Source organism: Ambystoma mexicanum, chromosome 5p (assembly GCF_040938575.1).
Source record: "Ambystoma mexicanum isolate Mex_15411 chromosome 5p, UKY_AmexF1_1, whole genome shotgun sequence".
Classification (NCBI taxonomy): domain Eukaryota; kingdom Metazoa; phylum Chordata; class Amphibia; order Caudata; family Ambystomatidae; genus Ambystoma; species Ambystoma mexicanum.
In genome coordinates this window covers 241,560,524-241,576,439 of record NC_090930.1, presented here as the reverse complement: position 1 = coordinate 241,576,439, position 15,916 = coordinate 241,560,524, and the positions used below count along the sequence as shown (strand labels likewise).

The 15,916-nt window shown below is 44.5% G+C and overlaps 1 protein-coding gene across 4 annotated transcripts in view; it reads right to left on the bottom strand.

Moving 5' to 3' along the window:
* Positions 1 to 15,916, bottom strand: part of TENM1 (teneurin transmembrane protein 1) — a 2,006,416-nt gene that overhangs the window by 1,084,717 nt on the left and 905,783 nt on the right. For all 4 annotated transcript variants that reach the window (XM_069612654.1, XM_069612656.1, XM_069612655.1 and 1 more), the window contains one exon: positions 14,801 to 15,041. In XM_069612654.1, the coding sequence (XP_069468755.1) occupies positions 14,801 to 15,041 (241 nt within the window). The remainder of the gene's footprint in view (positions 1 to 14,800; positions 15,042 to 15,916) is intronic.

The following is a 15,916-nucleotide window of genomic DNA, read 5'->3' as shown; positions in this document are numbered from 1 at the left end:
TTATAAGAGCCTTACCCAGAGTCTTTAGCACACTATTTTTCACAGAGAAGAAATATCCCAATATCATAATCACCTGTGAGCTGTAAACATATTTGAGTGTCAGTGTAGTTTGTGTACAAAACCTTCTTGTTGTCCAACAACTCAAATTAAGGCTTGGTAAAAACATTAAACAATGTGGGTGACATGCAAGAACCCTACAGGACACTATAAGCACAACTGGTGAAGCCTTAAAAGACTTGCTAAAAACTCTGGCATTACTTTTGAGTAATACAAATAAAAGCCATTCTGCTGCCGGTTCTGACAAGCCTGCTGTGGACTGCACTCTATTATGAAGGATGCCAAAATCAACCAAATTGAAAGCTGCTGATAAGTCCATTCAAAGCAACAGTGCAACTTTCCTGTTATCCATGATACAAAGCATATTAGCTTTGAGGTCCAAAAGTGCAGTTTCAGTACCATGGCCCATGCTAAAACCTTACTGTCTATTCCCTAGAAGGTCATGTCCTTCCAGATGTGCCTGAAGCTGCAAATAGACAATCAGGCCCTGGATTCTTAAAAGAAGCAGAACATTAGTTAATTTGTCACAATGTTGGGGTCAGGCAATGCTTTCTTTAAAACGGGTGTGATCCATGTCTGCTTGATTTATTCTGGGACCAAAGCAGTCTGAAAAGAGGCATTTGAAAGGGGGATGCCCCTGTCCTCACCACCCAATGTGGAGTACATGCCTCATCTAGGTTTACTAACACTTGTCTTATCTCCCTGCCACTTGCTTCTCGTTTATCTTTAATTATCAAGTATCTTGAAATGGGGTGGGTGGTAAACAAGGGGTTGGGAACCACCAATCTCTCCTAGCTGTCCTTCAGGTGACAACCTTATCACAGCACTCCCCATTCCATTTCCACACCCTGGACCTTACCCCTTTTATCCTAACTACCCTGATACCCATACTTTCTTTTTTCTAAGCTTGCATTCCTTCCAAACTCTGTTTTCTTTTATGTGTTTTTAACATTCATGATAATAGCATTACAATGTACTCACATTCTACATGTTTTTTAATTGCTCATATAAATTGTGTTTTATATAAGTAAAAAACATTCATCGTGACAGCTGCACACAATTAAACGAGCCCTGAAACAGATGTGTCATGCTCTAACTTGTCACTTTGAGTACACCCCTTTAGACATATGCTAAGAACAGTTTAAAGACGCTTCATGAAATGTCGCCTTAACTTCAGCCAATTCTGGCTTTACTCCTGAATTGATGTTACAATTATAGCTGGAGTCCGTGGCTTTTCAGTGAATGCATGATTTTTATAAGGCAGTTCTGATCAATAAGTAATTACATTTATGAGTGAAAACAACAAAAGAGGTGGTTGGCCCATCGTGTCATATGATTGTTTTCTTTTGTTGTAATTATCCATGCTGCTATCAGACAAGATGAACCCTGCAACTGTGACTGTGACCATACAGTGTTTAATCATTCTTTAAATTATGGATGGTTTTGTTGATTCAAATATTACAGAAATTCTCTCAGGTTTTCGGATATCCACAAAGGGTATGAAAAATATGCATATAATACAAATCAACTGAAATTAATTACATATGTTTGTACTATTCTGAAAAGTCAGCTGCATTCTTCCCCTAGACTGTACAGTTATCTGAATCACCTTACCATATATCAGCCCTATAGAATCCTATGGCTATATATATATATATATATATATATGTTCTTATTTTTTTGAAAACACCAAACATTGCCTCGGTGTGGAAAAAATCACACTTACAGCTTTCAAGTCCGTTTCAATGAGAAAATATATAACAACACAAACATCACGGTCCAACCAATAAGTCGATACAAATTATCTTTATTTCTTTATTTGGTCAATTCATTAAAAAACCTTTGTTCAGCCATTACCCAGCAGTATATTGGGGAAGCAAAAACATATATATATGTTGTCAGTGTCAGTCCTGCCCTTGTATCTACGCGATACCAAGGACTTCTTGAGTCACATTTCAGATATACCTTGGGAGGAGGGCTTAATGTTAGCTATCTTAGATGTTGTTTCCCTTTACACATCTATAGATCACACAACTGGATTGGTAGCCTGCAAACATTTTTTGGACACTCGTTCTTTGAACTATTTGGGGCACAGTGGTATGATTTTGGATATGCTTTTGTTCTGTTTAACTAACAATGTATTTCTTTTCGAGGGTTCCTTTTATCACCAGGTCAGAGGTACTGCTATGGGTAGTACATTTGCGCCACCCTACGCTAACCTCACCATGGGGTGGTGGGAAGCTACTTTCTTGTCTGAGTTACTTTCAGTTAGTTTTTCTACACAAGTTATTGGTTGGTGGCGGTACATCGACAATATTTTTATCATTTGGAAGGGAAATGAGAATGAGTGGGGATCTTTTGTGGACAACATTCACAACAATGTTGTTAATTTGAGATTCACTGAATGCCACAGCTATACTCAAATTGTTTATTTGGATGTTAATGTAAGATTGGACAACCTAGGCATTCATACTTCCCTACAGAAATAACCCACCAACACTGGCCTTCCCCTACATGCATCGAGTAGCCATCCGCTCTCCTGCAAGAACAGTATCCCTTATGGCTTTCGGCGCAACTGCACAGACATTCAAGAGTTTGATCGCTGTTGCAGGTTGGCTGCCACTGATTTTCTACTGCAGGGGTACCGAAAAAAGATTATTGAAATGGCTTTCTCCAAAGCACGGTCACTTTCAAGGGAAGTGTTACTACATGGTTCTGCCAGTAGGAGGAAAGATAAGGATCAGGAAGAACCTCGCCTTATTGTTACATTTAACAAAGCCTCTTATGATGTTCGTAAGATTGTTGCGAAACATTGGCATATTCTCAGGCTGGACAAAGATCTTGGCCCATTACTCTCCAAGTGTCCCACAGTAACCTACAAACAGGCACCTTCGTTGAAGGATAGACTGGTTTCCAGCTATTTGTCTCCTGTCCAGAAAAATTCCACTAGGACCAATTGGCTACCCGCCTTACCCAAGGGTTTTACCAAGTGTCAAAAGTGTAAAGCCTGCCCTCATGCCACTAATTGTAAATCTTTTGTACATCCAATCACGGGTATGGAATTTAGGTTAAAATATTTTATCAATTGTGAGACTCCGTTTGTAGTGTATGTTTTAACATGCCCCTGCCGGAAATGGTACGTGGGATCCACTACATGTGTACTTAAGCTCCGTATTTTACAGCATCTCAGTGCGATTAAGAACTTTGACCCCGCGTATCCTATGGCCAAACATTTCAGGCAGGAACACGATAGTGATGTTCATTTGCTTACATTTTCTGCTGTGGCTCATGTACCGATTGATCCGAGGGGAGGTGATCGCACTCTGAAATTGAGACAACTGGAAACCAGGTTCATCCAGCACTTTAACACTAAGTATCCCAATGGGCATAATGTGGATGAGGAGTTACATACTTTTGTGGGAACGTAATTATTCTGTTTCTTTATGCGCCTACACACACCTCTCCTTTTCTCTTGCTCTGTGTTATTTGATCGTGGTCCCTTGCCACTATATACTGCTTCTCCTTTTGCTTATTTGGATTTTGACCCTGGCCTGGAATTGGTTGATTTATTTAATTTGCATTTTTTCAAGTTTTCCAACTTTTTTTAATTGTTCAGTTGGTCCATGTTGGCTGTCTTGCCCTTTTCTGATGTTTAGGGGGTTTGAATTTTGGGAGTACACAATTGTATCTGTACTCTGTAATTCTGGGTGTTTTTGACATTGCTTTTTTCATTGTAAATTGCCTTTACTTTTCCCACAAGCTTCAATATTGCATTTTGCACTAGCACTTTATGATTACCAAACTTTTCTGCCTATCTAATGCTGCTAGAGTCATAAGTTTATAATCTAATGCACTTGCACTTTACATTGAAGCCTGCAACATGTCTTTATCTTAAAGGTCGCACATATTGACTGTCCTCAAACTGTCAACAGTGTTCATATTAGACAGCATTATCTTGTCCCAGCTGTGTTTTCTCTATGTATTATAATCATATTGCCTTGCTGAGCTAGACATGCACTCACATTTTATATATATACATATATATATATATTTTTTAATATATTTTTTTAGCTATTGCCTGCATATTTTTTCATAAGCATTTGCACTCTATGTCACAGCTGTGGACTGTTAATTTTTGCAAATCTGTGCTAATTTTTGCTTTGAGTGAAATTTGTTGACATCTATCTCACTGCATGTCCTTTTATTATATTTCTTCATGTTTGGTGCTGAATTTTAATGTGCTACTGATTTTACTGCTATTTTTAACCTGTTCTTTTTATGGTTAATGCAGTCTTCTGCTACACTCTAAAATGGCCACCATGTTATTGCGCCAAACTGTTAGCTTGTGCTGGTAGGCAACATGGAAGAAGGACCCATTGTTATTATCTACTCTCATTGTTTTCATGTCTCCCTAATGTGATCAAGCGCTCGGAGAAGCGCAAAACGCGTCGTTAATGTAACGCTCACCTGATTCCCGCAGAGGCGCCGGTCTTGACTGGGTGAATGCCGTATCTTCAAAGGTGATGTGTAACACACGGTTTGCTCTTTGGGCTGGACCTCTGTGCACTGTATGTCTGACTCGAAGAGTAAGATGTCTGCAGATAGAAAATATGGGATTAATGAACTGGGGTTATTGGGTGCCTCTCTCCTCTTCCCTTTCTCTTCTCCTGTAGAACCCCAAAGGTTAACACCCTCACCTTAGGTAAGTGAACGCCGAGCTCTCCATCTGCCTCGGGGCAGGGTGCCGTAACCAGTTTCTTCACTGGATAAGGGTGCAGGCCTCTTGACCTCAGAGGACTGCTGTCCGTCGTTAACTGCACGAACGGTAAATTCTGGGCACTTCAAATGTCTTAAAAGTCTTTTGTAATGATATCTCTTGTTTTGCAGGGTTCCGGCGATGGCGGATGGCGGGCTGATGAGAGTTGAGGATCGAACCCGCGTGAGGAATAGAAGCGCCTGGAAGCACGTAAGTAAGCGCTTGTAGCCTGCTTCACGATGCGCACTAACTGTCCCTTTTATCTTGCAGGTACAAGTTCGGAGCTTTAGAGAAGCTGAAGGATGCTGGAATACCCACTGGATTCGGCGTGGGAAGGAGTAATGGCACGTGAGTAATAAAGTTGCCCAATGTCTTTAAACGCACCTTCTTTTGTCTTTCAGATGCGGGATGCAGCGCCGAAGGCCTCCGGAGCGTGCGAAGAGCTGGTAAGCTTTTGTCTTTCAGATGCCGGAATGCAGTGCGAAGACCTCCGGAGCATGCGAAGAGTAGGTAAGCCTTTGTCTTTCAGATGCCGGAATGCAGCGCGAGGCGTTGGTGACAGCCGATGGACCAGGTAAGAGATGCGCTGCCACTGAAGACCGTAGTGCTAACCTGTTCTTTCTTTGTCTTTACAGGTGCTGCTGAAGACTGGATTCCAGGATGGTAAGCCTTTGTTCCCTTAGGCCCAGGATCAGAAGCAGAAGACACGATGAGCGTTCTGCTGCAGAGAATGCAGAATAACACAAAGCAAGATTCATCCATCGGGTGTGGTTTAAATAGCCTCCTGTAGTGCTTAGGTGTCTCCTTCCACAGCCACGCCTAAGAAAAGAGTTCCTGCTTTCCAGAAGAGTTCCAGTGTTCTGAACCTAGGGAGTGGCTCCTGCCCCACCCAACAGGAAAAGTAGTCCCAAACAGAATAGGATCAGGGGTTCAACTGGCAGGTAAGTAAGCAGCATGGTCTGCTGCAGGTAAGTCCACCCAAGCATTATGAGCCCGGCGCTTCCAGCGCTGGGACTGGGCATCTTTATGAGCCTGGTGCCACTGGCGCCAGGACAGGGTCCAAAAGGTCCCAATTGGGACTGGCTGGCACTCGGAACCGGGGTTATGGGTCTGCTTCCAAGGGAGTCGGGCAAGTCCTGATCTTTTGGAAGCAGAGATCATGACAGCACCCCCCCTCAAGGCCCCTCCCAAACCGGGCTTCTCCGGGGGTTTGGGCTTGTTAGGAAATGTTCGATGAAATCTTTTGATTAGACGAGGCGCGTGGACATATTCTGCAGGTTCCCAGGATCTTTCTTGGGGACCGTAGCCTTTCCAGTCAATCAGGTAAAATAGTTTAGATTTGGAGATCTTGGAATCCAGGATGCTTTTGACTTCAAACTCGAGTTCTCCATCAACTAGAATAGGTTTTGGAGATGTAGTTAGTCGGGTTTGAGGTTGCACGGGTTTTAATAGAGAGACGTGGAAGACCGGATGTATCTTCATGTGAGGGGGCCAACTTGACCGCTACTGGATTTACTATGGTAGTGATGGAATAGGGACCAAGGTATCTTGGGTTGAATGTGCGTGGTCCTTTTAGAGGTAGATATTTGGTGGATAACCAGACTTGATCTCCTACTTGATATTGGGGGGCTTCCTTCCGATGTTGGTCTGCTCCTTTCTTGTATTGTTCTTTAGCCCTTTGAAGGTGAGAAACGGCTTCCTTAAAGGCTTGGGTGATTGTAGAATGCAGGTTGTCTACTGCTGGTGTTCCAAGATCTTGGAGTGGATCCAACTCCGAGGTTCGAGGGTGACTACCGTATAAAAGAAAAAACGGGGTCTTCCCAGTTCCCGAGTGGACAGAGTTATTGTAGGCATATTCGGCTATCCAAAGGATATCTTTCCAAGTTTTTTCAGTGTGTTGTAGCATGCAGCGCAAATACTGTTCCAGAGTTTGATTGGTCCTCTCGGTTTGTCCGTCGGTTTGAGGGTGGTGGCTGGTCGAAAGTCTCACATCAATTTGAGCCGACCGACAGCAACTTCGCCAAAAATGAGAAATAAATTGACTACCTCGATCCGAAATTAGAACTGAAGGAAAGCCGTGCAGTCGGACGATGTTTTCGAGAAATTCTCGGGCCAGAGTTGCTGCTGTTGGTAAGCCTTTGAGTGGAATGAAATGCGCCATCTTGGAGAATAGGTCCACGATTACTAGGATCGTATTGTATCCGGAGCATGGAGGTAGATCGGTGATGAAGTCCATAGAAAGCGTATGCCAAGGGCGAGGCGGGATGTCAATAGGGCGTAAGAGGCCGGCTGGTTTTTCCTTTTGACTCTTGTTTTGGGCGCATACTCCACAGGACATTATAAAGTCTCTGATATCTTTTTTCCAAGACGGCCACCAGAAGTAGCGCTTGATCTTTTCCGAGGTCTTGGTCATACCGGGATGTCCTTCCATTAAAGAATCGTGATAACAAGAGATTACCTTTTTCTGTAAATCTGTGCTGGGCAGGTATAACCGTTCTTGGAAATATAATAGGTTGTCCTTCACCGTAAAGTCCTTTCCCTGCAGATGCCAATTCTGTATGTCTGCTGGAGTTACCAGTAGCCTTAACTTCCTCTATGGATTGTGTGGCGATTACACCTAGAATTCTTTGTTCGGGAATGATAGGTACAGGTTTAGGATTGATCAAATGTTCTTCCACTCCCATCCGAGAAAGGGCATCAGCTTTACCATTTTTTGTACCAGGTCGATAGGTAATTATGAAGTCAAACTCGGCAAAGAATAGTGCCCAACGGAGTTGCCTAGAGGATTGAGCTTTTGCGGTTTTCAAATATTGCAGGTTTCGGTGATCTGTAATCACAGTAACGGTGTGTCGGGCCCCCAGAAGATAATGCCGCCAAGCCTTAAAGGCGGACTTGATAGCTAGAAGTTCCTTATCAGTAATAGTGTAATTGATTTCAGGAGGCGAGAATTTGCGGGACCAAAATGCCACGGGATGCAACTGATTGGTTACTGGGTCCTTTTGTGATAGAACTGCCCCCATGGCAAGGCTCGAAGCATCAGTTTCAACGATGTAGGGGAGTTCTGGGCGAGGATGTTTTAAGATCGGTGCAGAGATAAATCTAGTCTTCAAATTCTGGAAAGCTTGTTCCGCCTCGGTAGACCATTCAAAACGTTTGTTTTTCTTTAACAAGGCGGTGATGGGCTGGACTATTCGAGAGAATTCGGGGATAAACCTGCGGTAAAAGTTAGCGAAGCCTAACATGCTTTGAACACCTTTTACGGAGGATGGCGATGGCCATTTGAGAATTGCATCGACCTTCTTTGAATCCATACGCACTCCGCTAGGTGATAGTATGAATCCCAAGAATTCAACTTCAGTCACGTTGAAAACACATTTTTCCAACTTAGCGAAAAGTTTGTGTTGACGCAATCTCTCGAGGACCATTTTCACGTGTTTCCGATGTTCAGTTTCCGATGAAAAATAAACGAGGATGTCGTCAATGTAAACAACAACACACACATCTATGAGCTCTCTGAGGACATCGTTCATAAAATATTGAAAGGCGGCCGGGGCATTGCAAAGTCCGAAGGGCATGACCTGATATTCAAATAGCCCATACTTGGTGCGGAAGGCCATCTTCCATTCATCGCCCTCTTTTACTCGTACCAAGTGGTAGGCTCCTCTAAGATCCAGCTTTGTATATATGCATGCTTTTCTGACTTGGTCCAGGAGTTCAGGGATCAAAGGTAACGGATATCTATTCTTAACGGTGATCTGGTTCAGGGCGCGATAATCTATACAAGTTCTAAGGTCCCCTTCTTTTTTTGGAACGAAGAACAAAGCTGAGGAAGCAGGGGACTTGGAAGGACGAATAAACCCATTCGCTAGGTATTGATCCAGGTATTGTCGGAGGTGAAGATTCTCAGGCTCGGTGAGGGCATAAATTCTACTACAAGGAGGAGTAGATCCAGGTATCAGGTCTATCTGGCAGTCATAAGACCTATGAGGAGGTAGAGAGTTAGCCTGATCCTTCCGGAAAACATCTTGGAATTCTAGGTATTCAGGAGGTAACTGAGGAGCCTCCGAGGAAATTGCTGCCAGTGCAACACCAGGTCGAGGGTGACAAGTAGAGACACATTCTGGAAACTGAACAGTTCTTGCTCGCAAATCGATCTGAGGATTGTGCTTCTCTAACCAAGGAATTCCTAGAATAATCTGGAACTGGGGGGCCTTGATCACATCGAACACGATCTTCTCATGGTGTCCATCTTGACTTACTAGCGTCACTTCTTGGGTGGTATGCGTTACTGGTCTGGAGGCTATCTCCGTACCATCCACCGTAGTAATGACGTCCTTTACAGCCTTTGGACAAAGAGTCAGATTCATCCTCAAAACCATTTCATGATCCACATAATTACCGATGGCACCGCTGTCGACGTAAGCTTCAATCGCATGTAATAGATCCGGATGTTCAGGGCTAATGAGGACCATAGGTATCACGAAATGCGAGGTCACAGAACTGGTTTTAACGCTCGGCAAGAGGACCTCTATTCTTGTCGGGCGAGGTCGTTTCCCTGCTCAGAGTTTGTGACCCTGGTAACTGCAGCTCCTACTGCCTTCTTGGCTTGTTTCACCGGACAGTCTCGAAGAAAGTGCCCCGAGTTTCCGCAATAGAGGCATAATTGCAGCTGTTTTCTCCTTTCCCGCTCCTTTTGTGTTAGTGGTCCTTTCAGGCCCCCTATTTGCATGGGTTCCCCGGAGTCTACTCCTTTGGTAGGAGTTGGTGGTTTGGAAAATACTCGAGCATCAAACTTGGAAGGATCGGCCTTCCTGTTCTGCAGTCTGTGGTCAATTTGAACGACTAAGTCAATATAGTCCGAACAGTCTTGCGGGGGATTCACTACTTGGGCTAACACATCTTTGAGCTCTCCACGTAGACCTCTATAAAACAGCATAATCCTTTTGTCCTCAGGCCATCGAGTTTCCACTATCAGTCTGTTGAAAGACGCAATATAAGCCAAAAGGTCTTGATTACCCTGTCGCAATGAAAGGAGCTCATTGTCCAAGGCCTGCCCCTGTGAATGTCTTGCAAACAGTTTTTCCATACTGAGCTGAAAAGCTCGAAAATCATGGAGAACCGGATCATCTTGATTAACTAGAGGGATCGACCAGTCTGCCGCATTGCCACTAAGGTACGAAAGCACGAAAGCTACCTTAGCTTGATCAGTTGGAAAGGCTGCTGGCCGGCATAAGAAGTGCAACCGGCACTGATTAATAAATACTGCAAACCTCTTTGGGTCACCAGAAAATCGTTCGGGCGGAGCCAGAGGTACATTCCCAGGTAGGTTGATCTGCACTGGGTTCGTAGAGGATGTTGAAGGAAGATTTGCCCCTGATGCGGGTAACGGAGTTTGTCCGGCTTGTGACTGTAGCAATTGTCTAGCGAGATCGTCTCTTCGCTCCTTGGAAATAATCAGTTCCCTTCTTAGAGCATTTGTTTCCTGACGGGCTGCATGCACTTCTGCTCTTAGTTCCCCAAGTAACTGGGCTAGCTGGTCGGTATCCGAGGTTTCCATAGCGCCTGGGTGGGAGTTTTGCAATAGGCTTTGCGTTCTGTAACGCTCACCTGATTCCCGCAGAGGCGCCGGTCTTGACTGGGTGAATGCCGTATCTTCAAAGGTGATGTGTAACACACGGTTGGCTCTTTGGGCTGGACCTCTGTGCACTGTATGTCTGACTCGAAGAGTAAGATGTCTGCAGATAGAAAATATGGGATTAATGAACTGGGGTTATTGGGTGCCTCTCTCCTCTTCCCTTTCTCTTCTCCTGTAGAACCCCAAAGGTTAACACCCTCACCTTAGGTAAGTGAACGCCGAGCTCTCCATCTGCCTCGGGGCAGGGTGCCGTAGCCAGTTTCTTCACTGGATAAGGGTGCAGGCCTCTTGACCTCAGAGGACTGCTGTCCGTCGTTAACTGCACGAACGGTAAGTTCTGGGCACTTCAAATGTCTTAAAAGTCTTTTGTAATGATATCTCTTGTTTTGCAGGGTTCCGGCGATGGCGGATGGCGGGCTGATGAGAGTTGAGGATCGAACCCGCGTGAGGAATAGAAGCGCCTGGAAGCACGTAAGTAAGCGCTTGTAGCCTGCTTCACGATGCGCACTAACTGTCCCTTTTATCTTGCAGGTACAAGTTCGGAGCTTTAGAGAAGCTGAAGGGTGCTGGAATACCCACTGGATTCGGCGTGGGAAGGAGTAATGGCACGTGAGTAATAAAGTTGCCCAATGTCTTTAAACGCACCTTCTTTTGTCTTTCAGATGCGGGATGCAGCGCCGAAGGCCTCCGGAGCGGGCGAAGAGCTGGTAAGCTTTTGTCTTTCAGATGCCGGAATGCAGTGCGAAGACCTCCGGAGCATGCGAAGAGTAGGTAAGCCTTTGTCTTTCAGATGCCGGAATGCAGCGCGAGGCGTTGGTGACAGCCGATGGACCAGGTAAGAGATGCGCTGCCACTGAAGACCGTAGTGCTAACCTGTTCTTTCTTTGTCTTTACAGGTGCTGCTGAAGACTGGATTCCAGGATGGTAAGCCTTTGTTCCCTTAGGCCCAGGATCAGAAGCAGAAGACACGATGAGCGTTCTGCTGCAGAGAATGCAGAATAACGCAAAGCAAGATTCATCCATCGGGTGTGGTTTAAATAGCCTCCTGTAGTGCTTAGGTGTCTCCTTCCACAGCCACGCCTAAGAAAAGAGTTCCTGCTTTCCAGAAGAGTTCCAGTGTTCTGAACCTAGGGAGTGGCTCCTGCCCCACCCAACAGGAAAAGTAGTCCCAAACAGAAGAGGATCAGGGGTTCAACTGGCAGGTAAGTAAGCAGCATGGTCTGCTGCAGGTAAGTCCACCCAAGCATTATGAGCCCGGCGCTTCCAGCGCTGGGACTGGGCATCTTTATGAGCCTGGTGCCACTGGCGCCAGGACAGGGTCCAAAAGGTCCCAATTGGGACTGGCTGGCACTCGGAACCGGGATTATGGGTCTGCTTCCAAGGGAGTCGGGCAAGTCCTGATCTTTTGGAAGCAGAGATCATGACAGTTAAGGACACTGCCCTGGCGTTCTGTTCTGTTACTTGGATTCAAGTTTGCTACTTTGTTTACTGGGACCTGCAGACCTCATGCTTGGAGTGCGTTTTTTTTCCTCCATGTCTTAAACGATATATATATATATATATATATATATATATATATATATATATATATATATATATATAATATATATATGGTTTTGAATCAATTTATAAACCACTGGCACTGCTCTGGGCAAACTTCCGAACCAATTTTTTTTAGACAGTATGCACCATTGCTAAAGGGGTCCAGCCATTTGCCAAGCAGTCCCACCTATGAGAGGAGCTCTGCCTCAACTGCCATGCCAGGTCCCCTCTGCACAGAAACACAAGCAATACCAGACATGTTTCAACCTTGTTGGGCCTCATCAGTGATGTGTAGCTTGGTTTCCTATTGCCCAGCGAGCAAGGGACACACTTCTGGGCATGCCCTCTCTCTCATAGGTAGATAAACTGAAACGAAAAAAGTAATGGGTGGAAGGTTTTGAATTAATCTGACCAACTGGCACTGCTCTGGGGGACCTTCAACACCACTGTTTTTTAGCCCGTCTGCGCCATTGCAAAATGGGCCCAGCCATATGCAAATCAGTCAGGTACTGCCACCAATGGGAGCAGCCCTGACGAAACTGCCAGGCCAGATTCCCCAGATGTGGGTCCCATGCCTGCTGGGCCTATAGACCCAAGCTGCTCCTCAATGATGAGGCCCACAAGGCTGAAACATGTTTGGGGATGCTTGTGATCTCATGCAGAAGGGATGTGACCAAGCAGTTCTGGCTACACTGCCCCTTTTGGGGTGGGACCATCCCTGATTTGCATATGGTCTTTTCCCTTTTGTAAGGGCTTGGCAGGTGAAGAACGATGGTCTGGAGGGTTGCCCAGAGCAATGCCATAAGTAACAATCAATTTTAAACCTTTCAGCCATCACCTCTTTTGTTTTTCTGTAGTCACCTCGAGTGGGACAGGAATGCCCAGACGTGGGTCCTGTGCCCACTGTGCCGAGAGACCTAAGCAACTCCTCACTGATGAGGCCCAGCAAAGCCAAAACATGTTTGGGGATGTGTGTGGTCTTGTGCAGATGGTATGTGACCAACCAGTTTGGGCTGGACCTTTTGGGGTGGGAGCAAGCCTGATTTGCCTATGGTCTTTCCCCTCTTGTAATGGCTTGGCAGGCGACGATGGTCTGGAGGGTTTGCCAATATTAGAAGATTAATTCTGAACCTTCCAGCCATCACCTCTTTTGTTTTGCATACATGTATATTCAATGAAAAAACTTTGTTAAAGGGACGTTAGGGTTACAAGAAAAAACGAAAACCTCAGAAATTTGCCAGATATGATAAGCTAAGCAACCAGAACTCACAACACCACCGTGCACTGCTAAGACTAACACCCAGGACATCAAAGATGACATCACAAATGCCATTGATGACATCACTGATGACATCACATGTGAAATGAATTTTGATTAAAAGTCTCTACAACGGGTTGTGTTTATAATGTTGGTAACAAGGTGTCAGGGGTGATGTTAGGACCGTACGCAAACATCCGGACTGTTTCGGACTTTGGGGAAGAAAAACACCAGTTTTTTGGTTTCTTACGGTCATAACCCAGAGATTGATTGATGAGTTTGACAAGTGCAATGTTGTGTTTTTTAATAGGTATTTACTGCGATGTTCGCGGACAACGGCGGATGTCTGCAAAACCAACAAAGCGGGAATTTCCAAAAATCTGACGCATTTCACGCTTTTCGCCATCCAATCAGCGGGTGTGCCTGATGTCTGCAGACCTCACGTCGCCTTCTGGACCAATAATCGGAGGCCTGTCCTTGGACCGAACAGGGAAGTGAGTCTGCAGACCAAACCCAGATATCACTCTTTTTTTTCCTACTTTTGGGCCGTTTTAAAAAGAACGACTTCATGAATTTACACCAAATTTACCAATTTACCAATTTTAATAAAAGCACGCTTTCGGGACCAAGCCACCGCTCCTGCTGCACATTTGGTGAAAATCCATCCAGCGGTTTGGGCAGTATGCGTGAGCAAATTTGTTTCTAATGCGTCTATAGAAAACAAAAAAATTGCAGGTAAGTCAGGGGAGAAAGTTGGAGATTTTGGGGTGTGACTTGAGGGCACAATGGGAGGTCGAGAGGGTGGCTGGGGCAGGGACTGGTAGAAGTGACTTGACATTCCGAAAAGATGTTGGTGACATCCAGGGAACAGCCACAGGTTGGCAGGAAAAATCTGGGCGGCACACTGGCAGTTCATATGTTCAATTCCAGCGACCTGATTGGCTGAGTTCCCCCTACCTTGGGTGCAAAAGAGCGAAACACAGTAATGACGCCTTATGTTAAGTTCTTCCTCGAACTATATGATCACACCTTTTTCCTTTTAGTTTAAAATCTTATTAAACATATATTTAACATGGGAAAGTATATTTGTTAGGAATGTAATAAGTGCTTTCAACTGCAAGAACAGCTAAATATGTGCTATTCAGTTCATTTTTCTACTTATGATTAAATTTGCATTTTCTAAATCAATCCATAAAGTCTTATACTGACAAAAACATGCAATTTTAAAATAGAAGCAATCATTTATAATATAACTACACTATGCAATGTTGCCCTACATAAAGAACAACATATAGGGCCTCATTACGAGTTTGGAGGTAGCCATGCCCTTAATAAAGACATGGCTGCCTCCAAACTCGGGTCCGTATCCGGGTTCCCAGAATGGGGAATTACTGGGCCATTCCGACTTTGGAGGGCCCAGTATTTCCACATTCAGGGAACCCGGACCCAGACGATCCCCATTCCCATTTGAGCCCCCATCGGGGTTCAAATGGGGCCCATAGTTTCCAATAGCACTTCAGCAAGAGTCTAGTAGCATGCTCAGGATAGGTACCTGGTCTCGAGTGGAATGTTGCTATTTAGGACCCAGCTGTTGTGCAGGTGCACAGAGTCTTGCGTGCTGGTGGGAGGGTTGGAAGCAGCCGGGCTGGGTTGGCTGCGCGTTGTCATTGAACTCCTCTGAAGAGTATCCATTTTCTGAGACGGTTGCCTACTGCAGGTGCAGGCATGTGGTGGAGGAGGGGGCGGTGGCAGCGGTCTGAAGGTGAATTGGTTGTGCGGACTGGCAGGGATGTCTAGAAAGAAAACAAATGAGAATTCAAGATTTCAAAAACAGATAATTTCATTAGTGAATCATAGAACAATGATTTAACAGGATTGCAAACTCTCATTAATACCTTTGGACTAAATCTCTTCAGTAATGTGGAAAAAAAGCAGTTAAGATGTAGTTCTCCTTGTGAAGTCAATTATGGTATGCTGCCAAGCCTGAAACCTTATTTTCATTCAAACTGATTGCTACAATTATCAATTAAGTGAGCTATCTTTATATTACAAAAACATAGATTAGCCATAGCACAAAACAAAGCATCACACAAACATTGGGCGCTTTGAAACTGTTGTACTAAAATAAAATAAAATAAAGTAAGAGTTTCTATGTGAAAATATCCCCAGTAAAATGTAGTCATGTGAAAATGTAGTCAGCAAAAAAGTTGTTTTAAAAAATGGAGTCATTCAATACAAGCAATCCAAAGTGTGAAAATGTTGCCAGTGACAATGTCGCCAAAAAAGCGATTTCTAAATACCCAAAAGTACACGGCACTAAACGTACATAAGACTCAAACCTCTAACAAAATCTCCACAATAACCCTAGCTCCATTCTTAAACCTTCCCAAAACGCTTATTAAAACACTATTCTACCCTGTAGTCTTACAGAACACTAACCCTTCAGAGCACTAATGCATTTTATTTGCATGTAACTCATTACAAAATAAATATAAAATGAACAGTGAACCTATCTCCAACCCCATCAACAGCTCGCCACAAATTACATAGAGCTTGCCACAACCTAAACCCTTGCTGTAATTCAAAACTTAACCTCACCCTAACTGCAACTCTACCACTTACCATAATCTTTACTTCACCCTAGCCACTTTATCCTACCCGCTATTGT